The sequence below is a fragment of the Cebus imitator genome, unplaced genomic scaffold, assembly GCF_001604975.1.
Source record: "Cebus imitator isolate Cc_AM_T3 unplaced genomic scaffold, Cebus_imitator-1.0 Scaffold63, whole genome shotgun sequence".
Lineage (NCBI taxonomy): Eukaryota > Metazoa > Chordata > Mammalia > Primates > Cebidae > Cebus > Cebus imitator.
The window spans coordinates 4,950,020-4,974,980 of record NW_016107378.1 but is presented as its reverse complement, the minus strand read 5'-3'; the positions used below and the strand labels follow the sequence as shown (position 1 = coordinate 4,974,980).

General features: G+C 41.6%; 1 protein-coding gene across 1 annotated transcript in view; it reads left to right on the top strand.

Annotated features, from left to right (window-relative positions):
• Nucleotides 1-1,761: 1,761 nt before the first annotated feature.
• The window catches only part of LOC108305469 (cyclin-Y-like protein 1), a 24,246-nt gene continuing 1,046 nt past the window's right edge, over nucleotides 1,762-24,961 (top strand). The window contains exons 1-9 of the mRNA XM_017530134.2: nucleotides 1,762-2,236; nucleotides 3,489-3,611; nucleotides 4,480-4,514; nucleotides 9,783-9,883; nucleotides 12,862-12,897; nucleotides 14,962-15,013; nucleotides 15,599-15,718; nucleotides 19,707-19,873; nucleotides 24,180-24,342. Coding sequence (XP_017385623.2) covers nucleotides 1,762-2,236; nucleotides 3,489-3,611; nucleotides 4,480-4,514; nucleotides 9,783-9,883; nucleotides 12,862-12,897; nucleotides 14,962-15,013; nucleotides 15,599-15,718; nucleotides 19,707-19,873; nucleotides 24,180-24,342 — 1,272 coding nt within the window. The remainder of the gene's footprint in view (nucleotides 2,237-3,488; nucleotides 3,612-4,479; nucleotides 4,515-9,782; nucleotides 9,884-12,861; nucleotides 12,898-14,961; nucleotides 15,014-15,598; nucleotides 15,719-19,706; nucleotides 19,874-24,179; nucleotides 24,343-24,961) is intronic.

The window sequence follows — 24,961 nt, the reverse complement described above, 5'->3', positions numbered from 1 at the left end:
TAATTTTGTAAGTGTTCAATATATGGAGAGAGAAGTATTATTTTCCTTCATTTAATTTTTAGAGCAAATTTATAAAATTTGAGTTATTATTCATATTTCTTAGATGAACCAAACATGAGAAAGATTCCATAAATCCCCATAGTCACAAAGCAGTTTCCAGTACATTTACTTGGTAATTGCTAGTTAAAAGTAGCAATGGCCGGGACCAGTGGCTCACACCTGTAACCCCAGCACTTTGGGAGGCCGAGGTGGTGGACCACTTGAGGTCAGGAGTTAGAGACCAGCCTGACCAACATGGAGAAACCCAGCTCTCCTAAAAATACAAAATTAGCCAGGTGTGGTGGTGCATCCCTGTAATCCCAGCTGCTCAGGAGGCTGAGGCAAGAGAATGACTTGAACCCAGGAGGCTGAGGTTGTGGTGAGCCGAGATCATGCCATTGCACTCTAGCATGGGCAATAAGAGTGAGACTCCATCAACAAAGCAAAACAAAACAAGACAAAATGTACCAATGATTTTCACATTTAAAATCTTGTATTATGTGGTGGTTTTCTTTTTTCTTTTTTGAGATGGAATCTGTCTCTGTCACCCATGCTGAAGTACAGTGGTGTGATCTCGGCTCACTGCGACCTCTGCTTCCCAGTTTCAAGCAAGTCTCTTGCCTCAGCCTTCCTGAGTAGCTGGGACAGCAGGCGTGTGCCACATGCCCTGTGAATTTTTTGTATTTTTAGTAGAGACAGAGTTTTATCGTGTAAGCCAGGATGATCTTGATCTTCTGACCTCATCATCCACTCACCTCAGCCTCCCAAAGTGCTGAGTTACAGGATTGAGCCACCCTGGCCGGCCCAGTTTTCTTTTACATAAGCCTTTTCATTCGTTGAAACCATAGATTCTAAGTTGCTCTATCCAAGTGATAATTAGAAAAATGTGATGTACTTAGCCTATACATTTTAGGAAATTTCCCTTACTACTCTTGTTAGTTTGATTAAATATGTGTGTAATTAAAAAAAATGTAAACTGAATAATTATGTATTGAATCTATATATGTATTGAAAATGTAATTTGACATCACAGAGTATACTTAGTTCATGGCAATGCTTTCTCTGAAAGCAACTGCAGAAATTTACTCTCTCTTCTTTCTAGTTTGTAAGAACTCAGAGGCCACAGGGGAAAGGGAGTCCTTTGGATACCAGATAAGGCCTGAAGCAGATGTGGTTACAGTAATTTTAGTATAATTGATTGTAAGGTGCTGATCTCTAGGAACGTCATCACAGTGGAGATACCTGAAAGCTCCCAGCAGCCAGCAAGGAATGAAAGGTGGGGGCGGGGCTGCCAACAGGGTGGGGGTTAGTGAGCCAGGATCCTGGGCTCCCACATCACAATGGGGGTGGGGGCGCCTCGTGGAGGAGACTCTGTGCCTGATTGGTTCCTGGGCACCAGGTTGGAACTCTGGTGGTTGGTAGGGCAACCTCCTTCAGTTGGTAGAAAACACTGGAAGGAGGAACTCCCTCTGTGCTGTCTTCTCCGCAATCTCCGCTCTCAGGCTTGTTGTATCTAGACCCATTTTAAATCAAGCAGGTTCCCTTCAGACCAGTCATCTCAGGGGAGCAGCTGAGGCAGGGAGTGAGCTGTTAGTGGGGTGCAGCCCCCTAGTCAGGGGCTGGCCCTGCCAGCGTGCCTGTGTTTGAAAGAGGCGAAGTGCTGAACTGCAGACTGGGAGGCAAGGGAAGGTCCAAGTTGCTGGAGAGGAGCCAAGGTGCCCCATGGGGAACACGCTGAGCTGTTGTTTGCGCCCCAAAGTCAGCCGCAGGCGAGGTCTGCGTAGGTGGCCTGAGGATCTATCCTTCAGCTCTGACATCAATGAGGCGGTGGAAAGCAAAGGTGCAGGCCAAGACAGAAGGAACATGTCCAACACCAGTGCCAGACCCATTTGGGGCCCGAGCTGGCTGTGTGGGGTGGTGTCTGACAGCTGTGACATCTATGAGGCAGTGTCAAGCATAAGTGCAGAGCAAGGCAGAGAGGAGCAGAGGCCGGGCAGAGGGATCATGGTCCTCCCCAATGCCAGACCCAAGCAGAGCCAGCACAGAGTGCACTGGGCAGAACCGATCTGCAACTATGACATCAATGAGGGGGAGATGGTGGCGCCAGACCCTACTGCTGTGGCGCCTGCCCTGTGGGATTTGGGAGCCGGTGACGGCCATGACCTGCAGCACATCAGTGACCAAGAGATGCTCAAAGGTAAGGCAATGAATGATACTGTTTGCCCTCAGGCACACCTCTGGCTGACACTGATACCAGTTCTCACCCCTCGCCCCACCCCAGAGGCATCCACAGCCTGGGGCTCCTCCCTCCTGCCCCTAGCCAGCTTTCCCAGGCCCATGCACCAGGCAGGAGGACTGGCCCTGCCCCGTGCCTGCCCCCATCCTTCATTCTTTATCCCTGCTGCATCTGGTGGTTTCTTTCCTCCTCCCTACCCCAATGCCCAGTTCTGGCCCCTTTCTCAACCCCAGGCTGGCCAAAAGCTACGTTTTCCAAATAGAAAATGTATGCTACAGATTTCTTTGCTGTAGAGGAAGTGTCTCACAGCTCTTCTGTTTGGCTGGCCTCTTAATTTATTTAAACTTTAGAATAGTTAAGCTTCATGATGAATGTGACTTTATAGCTGCAAGGTATTATTCTCTCTGAATGTTCAAAACTGGTGAAAGAATGACCAAAGATAGTATGTGAATGAATTGTGCCTTTATACACAAAGCATGCAAGTACTTGTGAAAGCTTTTCCTTGTTTGGTGGTGTAAGGTAAGCCTCTGAGTGCTTTCACACACCAGGTAGCAGGTGGGTAGTGTAGGATGATGGCCCAGAATAGACTCTTCATATCATTTTTGGGGATTTATAACACATTTACAGGTATGTCTCATTTGACCCTGTCTCTACAAAAAATGGTTAAAAATTAGCCAGGTATGGTGGTTTGTACCCACAGTCCCGGCTGTAAGAGAATCTCTTGAGCCCAGGAGTTTGAGCCTTCAGTGAGTTAAGCTGGCTCCATCTCACCATTGCACCACTCCAGCCTGGGCAGCAGAGCGTGACTTTGTCTGCTTAAAAAATTGTTTTTGCCCAAAACAGCTCTTTGTTTTAAGACATTTGAAATATTGAGCCGGTGTCTGACCGCAGTAATTGACCACAGCATCTCTTACTGCTTGAGACTTTCCCTGAAATGTGCTGGTAATAGCAGCCTAGAGGAAGGTGGTTATATTTGATAAGTAGAGGGAGGAGGGCATATATGTGATTCATCTAAAAGTTGCATCTGTTTATTTAGGTGCAAGTTTGAGAAAGAAGTCCCAGCCCCAGCCTAGATTTATTCCACATGCATGGAGAGATTCTGTGATTTTTGCATTCTCCAGTAGAATTGGGACATTGGTGCCTTTATTTTCTTGACATTTATTACTGAAAGCTTTTCTCAAGACTGTTAAAAGTGATTAAAATGGTTATGTAGCTTTAAAAAGAATCTTTTTTACTCACCTCACTTATGACATTGCTTCCTCTTCTTCCTCTACAGGTATTGCTTCTGACCATCCGAGGGCAAGCACACTCTTCCTGAGAAAGTATCAAATGAGTGGTAAGACAATATTGTTTCTGCCTTCAGGGAAAGCCTAAAAATTTTCTGTCTTTTGTATTACAGAAAGTATTTAGAGAAACTCAGATATTAGTTAAAAATGTTCAACTTTTCATAGATTTACTTGTCTTATTTTCATATGTGATATAATTTCCTTTAGTTGTCACTGTTTAAGGAAACATACAGACTCTGTGTTTACCTATTTGGTGACATTTTTGCCAACACAATTAATCGGCCACATGAGTTAGTGTAGTAGTCACGGATTTATGCCTTTTTCTTCATACGTCTTTGCCATTTTTCCCTTGCTCTAAAGAGTACATTTTAATAATGAGTGTCAGGATTTAGGCCACAGCTTGGATTTAACTTGAGCAAATCAAAAGAATCCATTGTTCTAGATTGGATCTGTGATTTTGGCCTCCTTTTTCACAGTGCTCTAACCACTGTCACATCCAAGTCGATGCTACAACTTTTTTATCGGAATGTAATAGAAACGTAACATGCCCTGTGCTGTTTTCCGTATTGGCCTTAGTGTGTGAAGCTAGTGTAAAGTTTCCATATCCTGCCTGTTTTAGGATGAGAATTAGAACTGTAGGATTTTTCTGTACTGTTGCTTATGTTTCATAATGTTCTGTTTTCTTACTTTATTTTCAAAAAAGCCATACACCATGTTTTTCAGTTAATTTTAACAACAACAATAGAAGAACTGGGGGTTTTTAATTGTTTAAATTAAAAAAAATTTTAATTGATTTTTTTATATAGTGATAATCAGATTTATCTTGTTTTATGTAGTGATGATCAGATGATTAGCAACTACTTTTATTCTATGGTATTTTACTCTATCAGAATTGATTAGTTATATTTTTATTTTTAGTGCAAGGAAAGAGGAGAAGCTTTTGCCTGTATTCTGTAAGTAAGCTTTTGAAAAGTTAAGAAATTAATTGTTTAAATTAAAAGTCTATCTGCCATGATTCCTTAGAAATGTAACAGGGACCCAGTGCTGTTAGCATGATCCTTTTTTGGTGAATTTTCTAAATCTTTTCTGTTTTCCTAAGTGTCAGATTTATGCAGGAAAGTCTTTAACTTACTGTGCCCATTTTTAAGGCTGTCTGACATTTAAGTTAAATTTAAATAATTTGGTTGTGATATAAAGACCTGCCTTAAATATTTAATCTTTTAAAATCAAATAAAATTGAAAATAGCTAAGTCCATTTTCTTCAACACTTTCTGCTGACTCCATTTCAAAGCAGCTGAAAGCGTAGCACCCTCACTCCACTGCGACCTTGTTTCCCTCCCGTTTCTTCCACCTGTAACACATTTTTAATTAAATCACGAATTGATATTTACATGATTATGACTCTGCACATATTATTCACTGCTGAGTCATATAATGTTCTGAGTGTGCCTCCTCCTTGTACATCATTCTTTCTCTTAAATATTTCTGAAAGCTGAACACTTCTGCATTTCTCCCAGGTAACCTCCCTTTTCCTAGCCCATGATTGCTCATAAAGCCAAATGTGACCACTAGCCTCCCGCTGGTCTCTTTGTTTTCACATCCTTCATTTTTGTGTGTGTGGAAGTGATTTTCTGACTATGTTCCTTTGGCTCTCTAACAACTATTCTTCCCCAAGAGTTGTAACATTTGTCACATGTCTATCAAAAATATGTTTTATCTACTAAAAAAATACATTCCATGTTTTTTTCTTGAAGCAAGTTTCCTTGGCCTTTTGTTATCCTCCTCAGGATAGACTGTGTTTTCCTAGGCTGCCCTGCACCTGTTGGCCTGGGAGCTCTCTCTGACATCTTCTGGGACCACTAATGTTGGGTCCCTGAGTCCTAGACTGTGCATTGCCCTCTGCCTTGCGTGACTCCCCAGTGGTGCTGGAGCGCAGTTTCTGAGGAAAGGCTCAGGTACACACATGTTTAGAGATCTGGGCTTTCTTAAAACCCCTCCTTTGACATAGAGTATAGAATTCTAGAGTGAAAACTGTCATGGCTTGAAGACATTTTTCTATTGCATTTTTATTATACTGTTTTTGAAAGTATTGCCATTGTGTGATACGTCATATGTAATCAATGTTTCCATCTGTCAAGTTTTTAAGAGCTTCTCTATCCCTGAGATTCTGAAATTGTATCACAGGGCTTGGTAGGGACCTTTTATTTTATTGTGGCCATTAAGTCTACAATAAAATTTAGAGAATTTTTCTGTGTGCTCTATTTTATTATTATTATTTTAGTCTAATGATTCAGATGTTGGACCTCTTAGACCAGTATTTCTGCATTGGTCTGTAATTTCTTCACCTCTGATTTTCCAGTTTGTCTTTTGTTCTGTTTCTTAGAGATTCTTTGGCTGTCCATGCTAACTGTTCTATTGAATTTAAAAAAATCTCCTTAAGGGTGTTTTAAGATTTTCAGAAAAGTTTTGCTCCTGAATTTTTACTGGTCCCAGGAACTCCTCATTCCTGTTGTTTTGATCCTGCATTGGAGGCTTTGCTCAATGTGTGGTGGTCTTTGGCTTTCTCTCATTGAAAGCAGGACCTTTATTTCACTGAGGGGTCTCACTGTAGGGATTTGGATGTCAAGGCAGCTTTTCCTTTGAGGGACATCAGTGTATTATATGAGGGAATGAGGGTATTTTCTTTGCCATAGTTCAGTTTTCTTCCAAGAAGGGCCTCCCAATTTTCTGCCTGGGCAGTGCAAGCATGGCTGCTGGCTTTCCAGAAGCAGGGCTGGGAAGCAAGGTGGAGTTTCACTTTGTGTGTGCCATTTACTCCCATTTCCCAGGTTTCAGCCCTGGTAGGTCTGAGCTCAGAAACCTTCAGGTATAATATATCCAGAGAATCTACATCCACTTTCCTTATAAGATGGGAGGACAGGTGGACCTGGGTTCTAACCACAGATTTACTATTGACCTTGCCGGCTCTGTTGTATGTTTCACCCTACCTTCCCGGGTACCATGTGCTCTGATTTTGGAGACTGTGTTGGGTTCTTCAAAATACATAGGATTGCTTGTTTCTGTTCAGGTCACTTCTTGTGGGCACCAGGGTTGTGCTTTCATGTCAGTTACCACTCCTCTATCTGCTTGTCACCTTGCGACATTGACTCAGAATCATCTGCTGTCAATCCTGTCTCCTGGTCCTGTGTATAATGTTTATTTTATGACTAATTCTCTTGAGATTTCAGAAGGAAGAGAAAATAAATTTGTGGTCAATCCATCATATTTAACTCAAATTTAGAACCTATATGTAAGTGTAAATCTAAGTTTAAATTGAACATAATTATGACATTAATTCAGACAATTTTCTAGTTATACCTATAATAAGCATATTATACTTTTCCACTCAGGCCTTGTGTAATAATTCTATTCAAACTCCATACCTGCCATGTGGTCCCATTGCTGTGCAACATAGATGGGGCTGATTTTGTTAGCACGCAAAGTATTGGAAATTTTCAAGTTAGCTAAAAGTCATTAATTATTTTAAAAACATCTAAAACATGTCTTATAAAAAAGTGGGGAGAAAAAAGTGATCTTGAGGGCCGGGTGTGGTGGCTCATGCCTGTAATCCCAGCACTTTGGGAGGCTGAGGCAGGGGGATCTCTTGAGGCCAGGAGTTTGAGACCAGCCTGGCCAACATGGTGAAACCTCGTCTCTACTAAAAATACAAAAACTAGCCAGGCATGGTGGCACACACCTGTAATCCCAGCTACACGGGAGGCTGAGCCAGGAGAATTGCTTGAACTTGGAGGTGGAGGCCACAGTGAGTGATAGGAAATTTTAAATTAAAAAAATGGGGACAGATATCACCTAAAGCTGTACCAACTAGTCTGTATTTTGGTGCATTTTTCCTGTTATTTTTATTCTCATATATGGAATTTTCCTCAGAATTGACTTTTGTTATGTTAAAGTATTATGCTGCATTACCCCTAATAGTAGTGACCTTAAGGGATACCTTCTTTCCCTTTGAATGAAAGTACCTGAATGAGTCCATTTTTATTTTTTATGCCATATTTTTTTTAGACAATAAAAGTGTATACATTGACACACATACACTGTTAATGTAAACTATAACATAATGGCTTAAGAAACATAAGAGTTTAGCTAGAGTTAAAACATTTCTATCTTAAAGGGTAATTTGGTCCTTCAAATAGTAATATTGTTCAAAAACGTCTTGGATGTTCTTAAGAAAGAAGTGAATTTGCATTAAAAGCATCTGAAGCAGCAAAATGCTGTTGGACTCTATGGATATTTCCGATTATTGGCTACTGGCAGTGTTCACATGCAGTGTAGTTTTATAAACAACCACTAGATCTTCTCACTACTCTGCCTTTTTTTTTCATACTAGCTCATTAGTAGATCCAAACCTGTTCTGTCTTTAATGCGTTTGTGAGAGACCCTGATGGAAGAGTGTGAAAACATGATGCAAACAGGCTTATTAAGAGGAGGAAGGAAGGCCCATCTGAGTTAGTTTTTTTTCCAGTTAAAATAATGGGTATTTTGTGGTTTTAAATAATGCTGTTGATCTTTTCAACTATTTGGTGACTGGCATTTGGCTACTGGGATTATTTTTAAGGAAGAGCACTTTCTCTCTCTCTCTCTCTTTCTCTTTCTTTTTTTTTAAATTTGAGATGGAGTCCTGCTCTGTCACCCAGGCTGGAGTGCAGTGGCACAGTCTCAGCTCACTGCAACCTCCACCTCCAGGATTCAAGCAATTCTCTGCCTTAGCCTCGTGAATAGCTGGGATTACAGCCACCCAACACCATGCCTGGCTAATTTTTGTATTTTTAGTAGAGATGGGGTTTCACCATCTTGTCCAGGCTGGTCTCAAACTCCTGACCGTGTGATCCACTCACCTCAGCCTCCCAAAGTGCTGGGATTACAGGAGTAAACCACCTCACCTGGCCAGGAGGAACATTTACTTAACATAGTTGAGGCAGTTTCCGTATTGACTATTGCACTCTCAACAAATGAATAGACACTTTGAAAGTGTTTTAGAGATAGTTTATTATCTACAGGACTCAAAAGGTTCATTGTCATATCTCTGATAGCACTGTGGATGAATTTTCATGGATTTGTATCTGTAGGAAGATTTACTTTCCAAATTGTAACTGATTTAGTATTTGTCAAGCTCTTATTGAACTCCTTAATTTCTGCCACATTCTGTGCTCAGCAGCTGCAGGTAGGAGAGAAGGGGCCCTCCTTCCCCTGGAGAGGCTCACTTTCTCATGAGGGGGATGCTCTGCAGGCAATTGTATCATGTAACACACGGTGAATTACACTGATGAATACACAAAACCAGAAACGTTTTGTGGTGTGGCTGCCGGCAAAGGGATCCCAGAAGGTGGATGAGGTCAAGCTTGCTGGGACAACGGGAAAAGGAATAAATATTCCAGACAGAGAGCAGCACGAGTGAGGCAGGAATGTGCCATAATGTGCATCAAATAACTTAAAGAATCAAATCAATTAACTTTTGAAATGAATGCAGAGTATTCTCAGAAGTTCTCATTTGAGTAGTGTAATAGCAGTCTTATATAAACATGAAGTGAAAGTTGTTTTCATCATTTGGTTTTTGGATGTGAGAGTCTTAAAGCAGTGCTTTTTCCATCCTCCCACAAGGAAACATGCCCAGGGAGACCTATGGCCCTCACTTGTTTGGTGACTGAGCAGCTCTGGCACACACAGTCTCTGACTCTGACACACTGGTTCCATCACACTCTCTCTTGAATGCACACACTTAGGATTAGTAACTTAGGAAATGTACTATTAGATCTTCATTTACCGCAATCAAATGCTCTTGTGTCAATATTATTTAATGTATGACATTTTGTTGTAGTTAATGAAACAGAAAATCTCAGTGCTTTTTACTGCATAAGAAAAAAACATGAAATCCCATTTTAAATGTTTCCCATTATTTATAAAGGGAATTTATAATAGAGGCTTGCCAGGTTTGATGATCCGTGTCATATCAGCATTTTATAACCCATTTCTCAAACATCATCTGTGAAAGTTAAGAGCCTTCAATGAGTTTCGCATAGAGCTGCACATGATACCACACTCAGGCAGGTCACGGGGTATAAAAAATACCTTAACGCTTTTGACATTTTGACAAAGGGAAAAAACGCACACTTTTGTAAGTCCAGCCTACTGTGATATTTTTCTCTATCTTCCTTCTTCCTCAGATACCTCCTTGGCATCTTGATAGAAAATACAGCTCGTGTTCCACCATATTGCTAGATAACAGCACAGTCAGCGAGCCTGATCTCAGGCACACATTAGAAAGGTGAGTACAACGAGGCTGCCAAGGGCTGAGTGACAGACCCCCTATGCTAAAAGCATCCTGGCCATCCGCTGTTATTTCAGCCATTTGGTTGCCCTTTTCAGCAAGCAGTTGAAGAAGCTGATGTCAATGATATATGGATTTTTCAGGACCTAAGTATGAATTTTCTGTTTCTCTTCTAATCTTAGACACTGCGTGGTAAAAGGGAAAGCCAGTTAGCAAATAAGCAATCCCAGAAAAAGCATGGCTATTTATTTGATGCATTTATGTTATGACAGTATTGAACCTAATGGACAGGAGAGGTGCTTTTTATTGGATGTTTCTAGGAAAAATTATTAGTTCTTTATGGGCCATAGGCCTAAGACGATGGGCACTACTTTGGAAACTACTCTTGGAAGAAGGAACAGCTTGTCCTCCACTGGCACCATGGTGTATCTACATTTAAATTTTCCCGTAATGCACCAGCACTTCATAGGCCACAATCAGAGATGCCCTTTCAAAACACCCTTGAAAGATGGGTTCAAGTTGGTTTAAAAAGCCAGCTCCAATGGAGATGTCCAGGAAACATTATTAACATTTCCTTCGATTATGAGTGTTGATTTTCAGAAAACAGTTTGACAAGTGGTACCACAGAATGTTAATCTCCTTATCCCTAACTTGACTTTCCAGTCTATACATATGACTAAGTTACAAGCTTAATTTTGTCTTAATGTACTAGTTTTTAAGCTAATTTGTCAGTAACTTCTACTTTAATCAAAAATGGCAGTTTATACTCATAATAATGTGACTTTCCTCTCTCATGTATAACAATAATTGAGATCCAATTGTGTTTCAGCAAGAACTGGACTCCACTTGTGTCTAAAGCCCTGAGCTTTGACCTCTATGGTGTCATCACTTAATGTTTGTATTCAGTCCTACGTAAAAAGCCACCCTTTTTTGGATAGAGTCCCTGGCTTCTGATTTCAAAAGATTCTAATATTTCAGTATACACTTCAAAAGTAGTTTTAAAGCTGACCCTTGTTCAAACAAGTAAAAGTCCTGCTTTTTCTTCCAGCGTAGTCTAAATTTTACAAGTTTTTTAAAAAATTGAAATAGATATATTTTCTTTTTTGGAGAGGGGTTTTGCTGCGTTGGCCAGGCTGGATTCAAACTCCTGGGCTTAAGCAATACACTCAAGTCAGCTCCCAAAATGCTGTGATTACAGGCATAAGCTACCATGCCTGGACTAGAAGTCTATTTTTGAAGCACAGTAAGTTTTAATTTACTCTCCAGTTTTATAGGGCATTATTTGGTATATTTGCTTTTAATGAAATAAAGGTTCACTGAGCAAGTTAATATAGCAAATTGGCTTTTAGGAAAGATTTTGAAAAATGTATTTCATGGTTAGTAGAGCGTTGTTCTCAATGGAAGAAGTGAGCCGTATTAGAATCACTTACACTGTTTGTTCAAAATCTATGTCTGCAAACACATGCATCTTCCCAGCTCCACCTTCCCTCCATCTCTGGGCACTCACAAGCCTTTTAGGAAAATGGGGAAGTATGTGAGACATCATTACAGGGATAAAAGCATCCCAGATGATTCTGATCTTAACCCTAATTCAGTCATTCCCAAACTTTGCTATACACATTGGAATCACCTGGGGAACTTTACCAACAACTCTGATGCCCAAAGCATATCCAACGCCAATTAAATCAGAATGTCTCCAGCTGACATTGAGGCCCTGTGTAAAGCTCCCCGGGTGATCCAGTGTGCAGCAAATGTGAAGCAGTGGAGGCCACTGCTTCCTTTGTGTGAAAAAGTGATGGTTCTAATATAAAAATTACATGTTTACCCTGTTATTTGCTCGTCTTTCCACCCATAAAGCCTTTCATCTGTGCGAGTCATTTCTATCAATGTGTGCATATGCTTCAATTTATACCATGCCATAGTGTTTTGTGAACACCTGCAGTTCACAGGAACACTGTCCGGGGACCTTGGGCAAATCAGTTTTAAGCCTTGGTTCTCTTAATTGTAAAATGGGTGGTGCATGGAGTGTCATGTGAGGTTCGGTGGTCCTTGTCAGCATGTAACTTCAAATTTTGTGATCTTAAAATTTGGAGATGAAACTGTTGGAAGCACTATAGAAATATCTATCTTAGATGCTAATAACGTTGTAAGGCCTACCTTTTACAACTCCAATTTGCCTTCTCAAATTATTCTGAGCCTCATTTTAAATGTTGAGGGTGAATGGAAGGACAGAACTTATCAAAGAGAAACCCGTTTCCTGACACACAACATCTGTGGATGACTTTGGAACACAGTAACATACATCCGAAGAGTTGTATTTGTTCATTCACATTTTGTTTAAACTAATGTGGAAGTACCTGTCATTAATATTATATGATGTGGTGTTACACTGTGTGTTTAGTACTGCTTATTTTAGGAGAGTTAGAAGTGTTATCGATTTTTGGATGCATTATAATGTTTACTAATAAATTTTCTGCTAATCATGCATAGGTGATTTTAAATTACTTTATTTGGTATAAAGCACATTCATTCTGTGCTTTTAGGGAAATAATGACAAATGGGTGAGTAGTTGATGGTGAACTAAATCAGCTGCAATGCAGGGCCTAGCCACTTAAAAAGCAAAACACTACTGTCTGGCCTAAATGTAAGCATATGTACACATAGATATAAGTAACTTGCACAGAATGAAAGGTTCTATGGGCAGAAGAGCAAATGTCAGGGAAAGTATGTCATTATTTATACATAATAACCATCTGCAGACACAAGTCTTCTAACAGCATATTGCCTAGCATTTTTGTTCTCCCATTTTTGCTGTAAAGCCAGAGGACTAAAACAAAAGTGCTCACATGGTACTGTTTTGAATAGAGGATTTCAGGGCCCCTGAGAGGGTTCCATCCCTCCCCGCTTTAGAAATATATCTTCAGGCCTAACAAATGATAAAATCAGTTCTTACAATTTTTTTTTTCCCTCCACAGTGTGACTTTGGCAATATATTACAACATAAAGCACAGGTGAGCTCTTTGAAACCTGTCTTGTTATGTCAGCTCATCACTTTGTGTCATATGAAACATGCTGTCAGGTCACAACTCTAGACATTATAAGCTGTAGAGTGCTTATTTTACAGTGTTACAGTGAATCATTTGTGGGTTTTCTGGTCCATAAGACTCTTTTAAATTATTAAGTGTTCCAAAGTGTATTTGTTTATGTCTTTGTTTGCAATTTATTTGTAAAGAAGCAGTGAAAAGATGCCCTAGCCTCACGCAAATATATAGTAGGAAAAAGATGTATTTTTAAAGCTTTCAGGTAACTGTGGGTATTCTTTAACCCCACCAAAACTCCAGAAGTGCTAACTGATTAAAATAGCTGTAGTGGGATTGTACATATCAATGAATTCATTCACTAATACTCACTGATCTTCCTTGTACAATAAATGGATCTTTCCCCTTACTGGCCTTTACAATATTATGCATTGGCTACTTGGTTTATTTATAGTGTCAAAAACTCACTTTTGTTAGTATCATCACCATTATAAAACTGTTTTCAAATATGGAGATGCTGTTCAAGCTCACAGTAGTAGGTATGAGTTTTCAAAGTCCTGATTTTTAGCTTGAAAGTTTTAGCTTTACTATAGACAAATACTTGTTATTTTCCTTGAAATGACAGACTCACTTGACTTAATTTTATGGCTAATAGTCAGTTATACTTTCAGCTAAAAATGGCGTTCTGTGAAAAATTGGCTTGTTCAGCTCACAATTTAATCACAAGTGCTTTTCTTTAACATGACCATACTTCAGTATGCAGAAGTGCTTTATGTGAACTTTCTACTTAGAATACTAAAAAGAGAGGTCAAGATTTAATAACACCATTAATTTTTACTCTTTCATCAAGGACATTCTTCAGGGAAACATGCTACCTTAATAAAAACTGCAAGGGGCAGTGAAGAGTGGAATGAATACTGGTATAATTGGTACCACTGCCCTTATTCATACTGAGAAACCACCAGTTTTACCCACTTTTGCTTTTAAACAGTCATGACAAGTGTTGAACAGGGAGAAAGCAATCAATGTCTTAATACTTTTAAAAAGTAATAAATTATTTGTGTGTTTTATTTTCAATCAGCTTCTCAGGTTGAATTAGGATTCTTGTAAGAACAGTTTGGGCCATACATGGTGGTTGACACCTGTAATCCCAGCACTTTGGGAGGCCAAGGTGGGAGAATTACTTTGAATCAGGTGTTTGAGATCAGCCTGGGCAATGTGGTAAGACCCCATCTATCAAAAAAATATATATATATCAGCTGGGAATGTTGGTGTAGACATTTTTTCCCAGCTACTTGGGAGGCTGAGGCAGGAGGATTGCTTGAGCCCACGAAGTCAAGCCTGCAGTGAGTCAGGTTTGTACCACTGTGCTCCATCCTGGGTGAAAGAGCAAAACCCTGTAACAACAACAACAACAACAACGACAACAACCAGTTTCGACATCCTGGGTCTCCGAGGGAATCTCAGGGGTCCACAAACCACATTGGGAGAACCACTGGTTTCCTAAATGATCACACAATGTGTTAGTTTTTAAAGTCATTAAAGACTGGCCTCTTTTAAAATAAAAAGGCAATTAAGTCTGTAACTCAAACGACTTCAGCAAACATAAAGTATAATAAAGAAAGATTTGGGAAATCTTAATTGATTCTAAAAAGTTCTAAAATCTTTATTGCCAACAGCTACTGCTTTCTAAAATGTTCTTGTGTTCCACCATGAGGTTAGAGGAGTAAAAATAGATATAGCTTATTACCATTCCCTGTTAGCCGGAGTCAGTATTTAAAGGCAAGTCTGGCTCATCAATGTAGAAAAGACTTCCCAGTTCAGAACGTGATGTGCTGACGAAAAAGAGGTCAAGAAACCCTCTGAAGGCCAGGATCCAGGAGAAAAATTGGCAACAACTGTTTTGGTGAACAAATTTTACCAAAGCAAACAAGAAGTATCTCCCTCCACCCTCCATGCCCTGCTCCCAGTAGATACTTTACTAAGATATTAACAATTCCTGAATTAATTTCTTAAATGCACATTCTTCTTTTATAGATATGGAAATAGATCTCTGGCTATTTTTGATAAGCCAATACATCCACTTTCAGTAAGTGTCACTTTCTCTGAGGTTCTGTTTATGTCTTATAGAGTTGTGTTTATTTCATGATGAAGTCAAAATCATCCACCATTAAGTCTTCACTAAGTTGTGTCTAATCATCTTACGTAAGGAGTGTTGTAAATTGGACACACTGGAGTAAGAACTGACTTACAGCTTTGTTTAATTTGTGCCCTAAAGGGAATAAATATACCATCCAAGTAACAAAATGTGTCATTTTAAAAGATAATTTTTTATAGCAGCAAACAATATAAATATTTGTAAGTAGTCCTAACAAATATGCACAAACTCTGTGAATAGAATTAGAAAACAATTTAAAGTTAAATTTGTTTAAATGCTATAAAAACTTCCTTCTTCAGGCATATGAGAGCCACAGGGCCACCTTAGCACCTATGTTCACAGAAAACCAAAAATATTTTAAGATCCTACTGTTTATATTTTTAGAACTAAAAGACATTTTATCCCAGCAAAATTATTGTAAGGGACACGTGGGCACAAATTTGAACATTCCCATCTTAAGAGTACTTAAGAAGTTTTCTTGAATGAATATTTATATTGCCTTTTTTCTTCTTTCAGCAAGAAAAGATTCCAGGGAAATCCTTTGAGGATGATCCCAAACGCAACTGCATTTTCAGATATTTCTGTACTCTTTTTAAAGTCACAAAACTAACAGCTCCAGGTGCAATCGTAGCATTGGTAAGCTATTTCTTATCTATAAAGCATCTTTAATAACTGGTCTCCTACACAGCATATGGCCATGTTTCTAAATAAGTCAGTTCCTAAAGTTATCATCAGATCTTTTAAGAGAAACCTATGCAAGCAAAGTAAATACACATATTAGAGTTTAATCATCATCATGTTTTCAAATGATGCCATTGCTTTTCTTATCACAGAATAATTGCTACTAAAAGCAGCAGGAGAGACTTCTGGTTTCTCCCTCAACAGATTCCAATGTAGGTCTAAGCTGAGTTCCGGGCTGTGTTTCCCCACAGTTCTGACCTGGAGCTGCTGCTCCGAATGCTTTGTTGTTCCTGGTGACCTCTTGTGCCTGCTCCGGAAATTGCCCAGGCATGTGGAACCAGTAAGACTTGGACATGGGCTTTGCTAGTTAGCCTGCCAAGCCATGGCTGTGTCCTTACCTCTACATGGTTCTCACAGAATTCCTGTGGTGAGACTCATTCTGAATATAAAGTCCTGTTCAGATGGCTGGGATTGTTTGACCCCTCCCCACACTAACCTGTAGAGGAGTGTCAACCACACGGCCTGGAGAGAAAGGACACTTAGAGCAGTACCCTCTCCTTTAGCATCCGGCTAGAGCTCAGGGTCGAAGGCTTCTGCTGGGCACCTGCATAGAAACCTCTCCGTGAGCACTGGATCAGATGCAGGCCATTTCATGGAGCTGCAGCCATTGGGAATGCTCAGCACATGCTGGAGGGAAGCAGGAGTGGTACTTCCAGATGGAGAGAGAGAGAGCTGATGCAGGAGGGAAAGCTGGATTGGAAGAAGGGGGAGTTCACTGTATACAGGCTAAATTTGGTGTGCCTGTGAGATAGCAGAGTGACGTGTGCAGTCATTATGTGAATCTATGGAACTGGAGCATGAATCTGAGCAGTGCAGTCATGATTTGGATCTATGGGACTGGAGCATGAATCTGAGCTGGAGGTAAAGAATGAAGAGTAAGAGTAGCTGCTCAAGGCGAGGCACGAAGGCTCACACCTGTAATCCCAGCTCTTTGGGAGACCAAGTTGGGCAGATCACCTGAGGTCAGGAGTTCGAGGTCAGCCTGGCCAACATGGTGAAACCCTGTCTCTTCTAAAAAATACAAAAAATTACCTCGGCATGGTGGTGGACACCTGTAATCCCAGCTACTTGGGAGGCTGAGGCAGGAGAATCTTTGGAGCATGGGAGGCAGAGGTTGCAGTGAGCCAAGATTGCACCACTGCCCTCCAGCCTGTACAACAACAGCAAAACTCTGGGAAGAAAAAAGAAAAAAAGAGTAGCTGCTCAAATGCAAAGAAAGTGTTTAGAATGAAAGTGGACAAGCCGGGCATGGTGGGAACATGTTTAGTCAAGGAAAAAAGAAAAGATGGACAAAAGTTAGCTCTGTAAAGCCTACCTGCATGTGAGGGACAAGCCCCCAGTAAAGTGCCAGAGTGGGAGGAGGAAGAGCAGGAAAAAATGATAAGAACAAAGCGTTCACGAAAGGAGAGGCTGTGGTCACAGTGCCACATGCTGCCAAGAAGGTGCCCATTCCATAAACACCCCTGAGATGCCAACCCTGTGCCACTCTTCTAAGTGCTGGGGTAGATAAGAGGACAGGCCAACCACAGTCCTTGTCTTTATGAGTCATTTGTTTTAATGAGGAAAGCATTTCTTTTTTTAGGTAATGGCAAATAGCAAAATGATAAAGCAGGATACAGAGAGAGTGATGGGAGGGGCTCGCGCTCTCAGATAGAATGATCAGGAAGAGCCTCTCTAGAGAGGTCACATGTGAACAGTGACCTGACTACAAAGCAAGAATGATAAGGAGCTGACATTACAGGCAGTGGGATGAGTGCCAAGAGAGACAGGAACACATTTCATGTGTGTTCAAGGAACAGACAGCAGGGAGCCCGTGTGGTGAGAGAAATCAAGGAAAGAATGGAAAAGATGAGGCCGCACAGGCGGTGCCATCGCTCACAGGGCCCTTTGGCTTGCAGAGCAGGGGACGAAGTTAAGGTTTTATTCCAGTTTGAAGCGGGTACTAATGGTAGGTCTTGAGCAGGGGAGTGTAGTGTTCTTAATTTAGAGGTTATCCCAACTGCTTTGGGGAGAGTAGACCATAGTTGGGAGGAGGGTTGGGGCAGAGAAGAGGACTAAGAAGCAACTAGGCTGTTACAGGTGAGCCGTGACACATGGCGGCCCAGAATCTGAAGCAGTCAGCCTGCCAGTGAAGGTAGCCATAGAGGGATTGCACATGGATTGGAGGAGGGTAACTCACATGTAAGTATTAGTCCCCAGGAGCTAGGCCAATGGCAATTCCCTGGAGAAGATTAGGGCCAGGTTAGGGAGTGGAGCCTTGGGGTGAAAGGCTCTGGTTTGTGGGTGTGAAGGCTCCGGGGACCTCAGCAAGAGGAGCCTAGGGTGAGTGATGGGGGTGAGGGGTGGTTAAAGAGAGATGGGAGGTGAGCTGGCACCAGGGCATGACACTGTGAGCAAATGAGAAGATGTCCTGGGGGAGCTGGGGGAGCAGGATGGGAACAGGCAACACATTTGTATTGGGGAAAATCTCTGGCAGAGAGGGAGAAAGCCCTCAAGAAGAGGTGATTTGGGGAACAGTGTTCTGCAAAAGTGGGATAGGATCCATCATGCTGATAGAAGAGTCGGTGTTAAAAGAGGAGCTTTCTCACTGACTCAGGAGGGCAAGTGGTATCGATGAGTGTCAGCAGGTTACCAGCTTACCAGGAAAGGTGACAGGAAATTGAGGGCTCACCAGTGCTGTTTCAGTGCTCTCTAATGAGTCCTATGGAGTTGAACCCTGGGAAGGAGGGTTATTCCTTGGATACCAGACAGTGCAGAGTTTTAGAGAAAGGGAGCAGCATCTCTCATAAGAACATGTCAGGTTCAAGGGCCATGTGATTTGGAAAACACAGTTGACTTTGGAGAACATGGCCAGATCTGAGCCGCCAATCTGATAATGTTCAGACAATAAATGAGCTCTCTTAAAATGAACTGTTTTCCTTTCACCTTGATACAAAGACATCAAGTAGCATAGAGTCATACTCTTCTACAGAGCACTGTCTGAGGTAGCAACACCTCACAGCTTATCTCTGTAACCTTCACTCAGCTGGTCCCTCACCCAGTTCTTTAGAGGATAGAGATTGGATAAATAGAGAATACTTTCTGAAATACTTACTGAGATTATCTCACAAACTGCTTGACAGGTTTAGAGGCACCCCAAGGATACAGAGGCTGGCAGCTCTCTCTGCCTTCAAACCCACAGAATTGACTGAATGCAGATACTGTAGGACAAGAAATAAGTTTTTGTGAAGTGATTGTGGAGGCATGGAAAATAGGGGCTGTGAGCAGGACCCTCCATTCATTCACATGCGTTCCTCATCAAGGCACTGAATACAGGGACTGTTTCTCAGCAACAGAGACCTGCCCTTCTCATGGTATCTGCCTGGCAGGCACTGGCAGACACTCTTGACCTGCAGTTCCTAAGCCTGTGTCCCAAGGGCGGGTTAGTTATTGTGAAAAGGAGAAGACAGCAGTGTTCTCAGTATGACTTGGGTGCTACACATTCGAGCATGGCACACCTGTAAAATTCCTATCTGCCTGCCAGCCAGATGTCACGCTGCACACGGATGGCACTGTAGTGTTTCCTGAACAAACTTAATCTGCACGAGGCCTGTGTTTGTGCTGCCTTTCATGAGTGTGAAGGTGCTCAAGGTGCCTTTCTTCATGCTCACATCCCTGTGAATGAAATTGGCATGGAAATTTCTATGGGCAGAGTATGCTGCAGAGGTATCTGACTATGACTGTGACTTGGCCTCTCGCTTTGTCTGAGCAAAGTCCCTGCAGAACATAACAATAAAAGGCACTTACTTTATGGCCAAAACCGGAAGAAGTCTTTAATTCTTAAATGTTCTTATAACCGCACTGAAACAGAACTGAAATTAAAGACAAGTGCTCTATTTTGCAGGTGTACATTGAACGCCTTTTAACTAATGCTAACATCGATCTTTGTCCTACTAATTGGAAACAAATTGTTCTCGGAGCCATGCTTCTGGCCTCCAAGGTTTGGAGAAATTGTCATCTGTGGAGTGTGGATGACAGCCAGAATCCCAAGGATGTTGCAGCTGAGACAATGTGAGTTTCTAAGATTTTGGCAAACTGTGTCATCATTTTCCATGCCTCATTTGCTCTCCAAGTTATCACTGTAAGAAATATCTTTATAGGTGTATATATATCTTTCATTGTGCTGATAAAGGAAATAGGCATAAGACCACAGACTTCAATCTATCCAGCTTTGGTATAACAGTTTATATTTTCCAGCATTAATGGGTAAGTCTTGATGCGTTATTGTTGTAACAACTGGCTGATAAGCTGAAAAGTGTTTTTCTGATTGTATTTTGGCAAACCTCTTACAAGTGTGCTGTCAGAACGACACAGTACAGTAAATATCTTTGTAGCTTTCTAGAAGCTGCCTGCCATTTCAGTCCCCTTTGAAGGGGCAAACATCTGGCTTTGAAATAATTGGCCACTGTTAAGATCTCAAGGCCTCTGGACTATGCAAAAGTTACAGCTTTAACCTAAGTCACCCATTGTGTATTTGCTTTTGCTGGTCATTGTCTCCCCCTTTCATCTGAAGACCTGTTTTTATAGGAACCTTGAGATACAATGTTAAATAGCTACAGATTTCTGTGCCCTGGCTCCTCCCCATTGGGAACATTGCATGTGTTTGGAAATCGGTCTGATGAGTTAGAAGCTTCCGTGTTCAACCCCCCCCCAGTGTGAGAAGGATTTCTGGGGCATCACCCCATGCCCACTGCACTCACAGGCTCCCTGGGTACTCAGACATTCACAGATGCAGGCTGGGGCCAGTAGTTGTTTATGAGAGTGCAGGGAGCCTTGTGGGGTCATGGGGTTCCTCCCAGATGCACCAACATGACACTGAAACACAGCTTCCCCAGGGTTCCCTTCCAATTTGGCCTTATGACTGCTGTGAAGTGAAGGGCCCTGCAGCAGGCAGGCAGGGTGAGCAGGGGTGGCATTTCCAGCAGAGCTGCCCTGGGTGCCCGCTGGACAGTGAGGACAGCTGTGTCGGCTGCATCTGGTGCAAGACGAGGGAGCAGCTCTTGTTTACATTGAGCAGCAGCAGAAAAGATGATGTGAGGCAGTGGTACAAGTTAGTTTTGTGATCTGTGCCCGTGACTCCAGATAGGACCGTTACTCAGAATCACCTCAGTGTATGTCTGCAATTGAAGATATAGCATATATTGTAGATATACTGCAGTGTGTATATATCTACATTCAAAAATAACCACTTGGCACCTCAGTTCAGTGGCTCATGCCTGTGATCCCAGCCCTTCAGGAAGCCAAGGCGAGTGGATCGCTTGAGCACAGGAGTTCAGACCTGCTGGGTAACACAGTGAAGCCTGTCCATACAAAAACATTTTTTAAAAGTTAGCCAGGTGTGTTGGCAGGTGCCTGTAGTAGTCCCAGCTACTTGGGAGTCTGACCTGGGAGAATTGCCTGAGCCTGGTAAGTTTAGGCTGTAGTGAGCTGTGATCACGTGACTGCACTCCAGTCCTGGGTGATGGAGCCAGACTCTAAGACACAAACAAACAAACAAAAAACATTTTTGCCATTACTTTGCTAATAGTATAAACCAAGTGATCATTGTGATATTTATGGTAGCCATTTTAGCACAGAGTGTGACAGCAAATGAATTTGAAACAAATGAAGTACTTTGAAAGTTGCAAATGCTAACGTGAGTTTAATCGTAGTCATCCATTTGCAAACTGGTCCCTCAGAGGATGCAAGATTTGTGACTGCCTGATTTCTCCTTGCCTGCTGCCTAGCCAGAGCTGATTTATCAATACAGGATAATTGCAATAGAGAAAGAGTTGAATTCATGCAGAGACAGCTGTACGGGAGACCAGAGTTTTACTATTACTCAAATTAATCTCTCTCAAAACTCTGGGATGGTTTTTTAAAAGAATAATTTGGTGGGTAGGGGGTCAGAAAGTGGGGAGTGTGGATTGGTCAGGTCAGCGATGAAATCACAGGGAGTTGAAGCTGTCGACCTGCATTGAGTTGGCTCCTGGGTGGGGGCCACAGAACCAGATGAGCCATGTTTATTTGTTGGGGTGGTGCCACCTGATCCCAGTACAAGGTCTGCAAAATATCTCCAGCACTGATTTTAGGTTACACAATAGTGATGTTATTCCCAGGATCAATATGGGGAGGTTCAGATTCTTGCAGCCTTCAGCCTCATGATTCCTAAGCCACAATTTCATGACTTGTGGCAAATTTATTAGTTCTGGAAAGGTCATCTATCTAGTCCCCAGGTGGGAAAGGGGTTTGTTTTGGGAAAGCGTTGTTACCATCTTTGTTTCAAAGTTAAACTACAAACTAAGTTCCTTCCAAAGTTAGTTTGGCCTCTGCGTAGGAATGAACAAGGACAGCTTGCAGGTTAGAAGTGAGATGAAGTCAGATCAGCCCTCTTTCACTGTCATAATTTTCTCAGTTACAATTTTTGCAAAGGTGGTTTCAAATTTATAATCATGAACACTTAGTTCTGCCATTTTGGCAGCTGAATTGTTCTCAAAACCTGCAGCTAAGCTGGCTGGGGCTCTGATTTCTAGTCACAAGATCAGAGAGCATGCAGGGATATGTGCAGGTTTCCACAGAAGTGAGCTCCAGGAGCAGTGGAGGCAGAGGCCAGCCCCAAGAAGACCGGCTCCAAACAGAGCCGTTTGTGTGAAAGGAGAAACACCAGGAGCTATGCTCTGAACAGGCTGCTTCTGTTTATGATCTTGGGAAGCTGAAAAGCATTACATCCAAGCATTTAATAGACATGTGTCTCACCCTACTGCTGTTGACTGTTTGCAATGATCCCATTTTGAGTGTCAGTTTAACAGATAAAAAACTACTGTCCATTACATTTTTCTTAAAACTTTCCAACATCGATGTGTCTCCCTAGAATATATTTTCTTTCCAGAGAGTTAAACTGAGCAGCCACTATTCAGAAATGCTGTGTTGTAAAGGGTATGCTATTCAATCATCTAGCTGTTTAAAAAACCAGAACTCCCAGAAGATGCATAGTCTGTACACAGAATTCTTTTCTTCAGTGATTAGACCTCTATTAATAGATACGTTAATTCTGTGAAGTGCCATTCATTCCTGTAGTAAGTCAGGTCCTGATTAGCCATCTATTCAAATATTGTTTGATTTACATTTCTATAGACTTATGGACATGTGAATAGGAAATTAATTTTGGAAGTAAGTTCAGTTGGGTTTTAAGTTCAGCAGATGAGATCCCCACATCTTGACTTGTAGTCTAACTGTCCTCCGCTTTCAAGCATTTGCTTACTTAGCCAGTGGGTAAAATGTTAAAACTTTCAAACCAAGAAACCAAATATGTTGTTCAGATACTGATCATTTTTAAGCAATTAACTCATTACATGGGTTACTCTGAAAGCAGCCAGAATGACTCTAACTGTGTACCTATTAATTTAACTTTGGTGAGGGCAGCTGGATGACCGTGAGGCAGAGGACGGCTCCCAGTCCTTTCCTCTCCCATTGCATCCAACTCCCGCACATTCTGTTCTGTCCAGGGGTGACAGATGCTGAGTTCTTCAGGGTTGCATTCCCAACTCAAGAGCAGCACTGCGTGTGTTAAGGCCAGGGTCCTACTATAAATCACATTATAAAATGAGTTTAGTCTAGCCAAAATGTTTCTCCTTGACTTTTCTGCCTTTCAAATTGTAAATGTTATTCTTCCCCAGTCTCTTCATAATATTAAGGTGAGCAGAAACTTGCATTATGCCTCCTTGACATAGCCTAGTGCGCTGGAGCAGAGGAAAGGGGATTCTTTTTGCCATGGAATGTATCTTGCTTATGTATTTATTTGGGATGAATCCTCCTTGTAGCCTTAGAGTTTTTCCTCCTCTGTGGTGATAGGGTGGCTCTCTATGGGTCCATTTGTTGCCATGGTGATGTGCGCCATCTTCCTGTTGGTGCTTCTCTACTTCAGTAAGTACCTTCCTGTTATCATCCTGGTAAACATGCCTGGAGCTTCTTCAGAGCTAGTAACTGGTACCCATCATCCTGCCATCCGATTGTGATTGCGGGGTTTGTGAGTGAGCGTGGAGTCTGAGTTGTGCAGCTGCCCTAAGGGAACTGTGAAGAATAAGCCCTGAGTCAGCAGCAGGAGTGCAGAAGAGACTTCCACCTATCCCTCCTCCCAAACTTGGGGTGCTGGGATGCAGAAAAGACCCCAAGCAGCTGTGCCTTGTTTGAACATTAGTGTAAGGACCCAACCAGTCAGCCTTTATTTGTTTCAAAACAGAATTTGGATAATCGTAGTAGCTCAGAATGATATTTTTAAAGATAACCCACTTGACTAAAATTGCCCTGTGTTGGCTTTACTGTGTTTTTCCTCCCCCAGGAGTACGATGGAGAAGTGTTTTTTGGACCTACTTGAGTTTAATATTCACGTGTCTGCCACTGATTATACGAAATATTACTTTGACTTGCGTGCCTTGGCATACGACCATGACCTGTATTTTCATTTTAGTTTTCTTCACAAAGATAAAGCACAGAGATTGAAGGTAAGGCTGTGAAGTCACTTAGCGGAGTTTCCCATCGGCCACAAAAGCCAACATCTGTGACAAAATCATATTAAGTCGTGATTAGGAAAATGAAAGCCTTAAAATTAACAGACCAAAGTGCTTATTTATTTGGCATCATATTTCTTGTCTTTTATGTTTTATACAAGAATCCTTATTATTATTGTTATTATTATTTTATGAGAAGGAGTTTCACTCTTGTTGCCCAGACTGGAGTGCAATGACACGATCCCAGCTCACTGCAACCTCCGCATGCTGGGTCCAAGCAATTCCCCTACCTTTGCCTCCCGAGTAGCTGGGATAATGTGCATGCACCACCAGCCTGGATATTTTGTATTCTTATTAGAGACAGGATTTCTCCATGGTGGTCAGGCTGGTCTCGAACTCCTGACCTCAGGTGATCTGCCCGCCTTGGCCTCCCAAAATGCTGGGATTACAGGGATGAGCCACTGCACCCGGCCAAGGATCTATATTTTAAAAAATTATTGATATTCTCACTGCTTTGACCATAATTCAGAATATTTTTAATTAAATTTAATCTGTTCTTAATGGGTTTTGTTTTTAATTTCTACCCGTTCACATAACATTCGTGAATAAATGC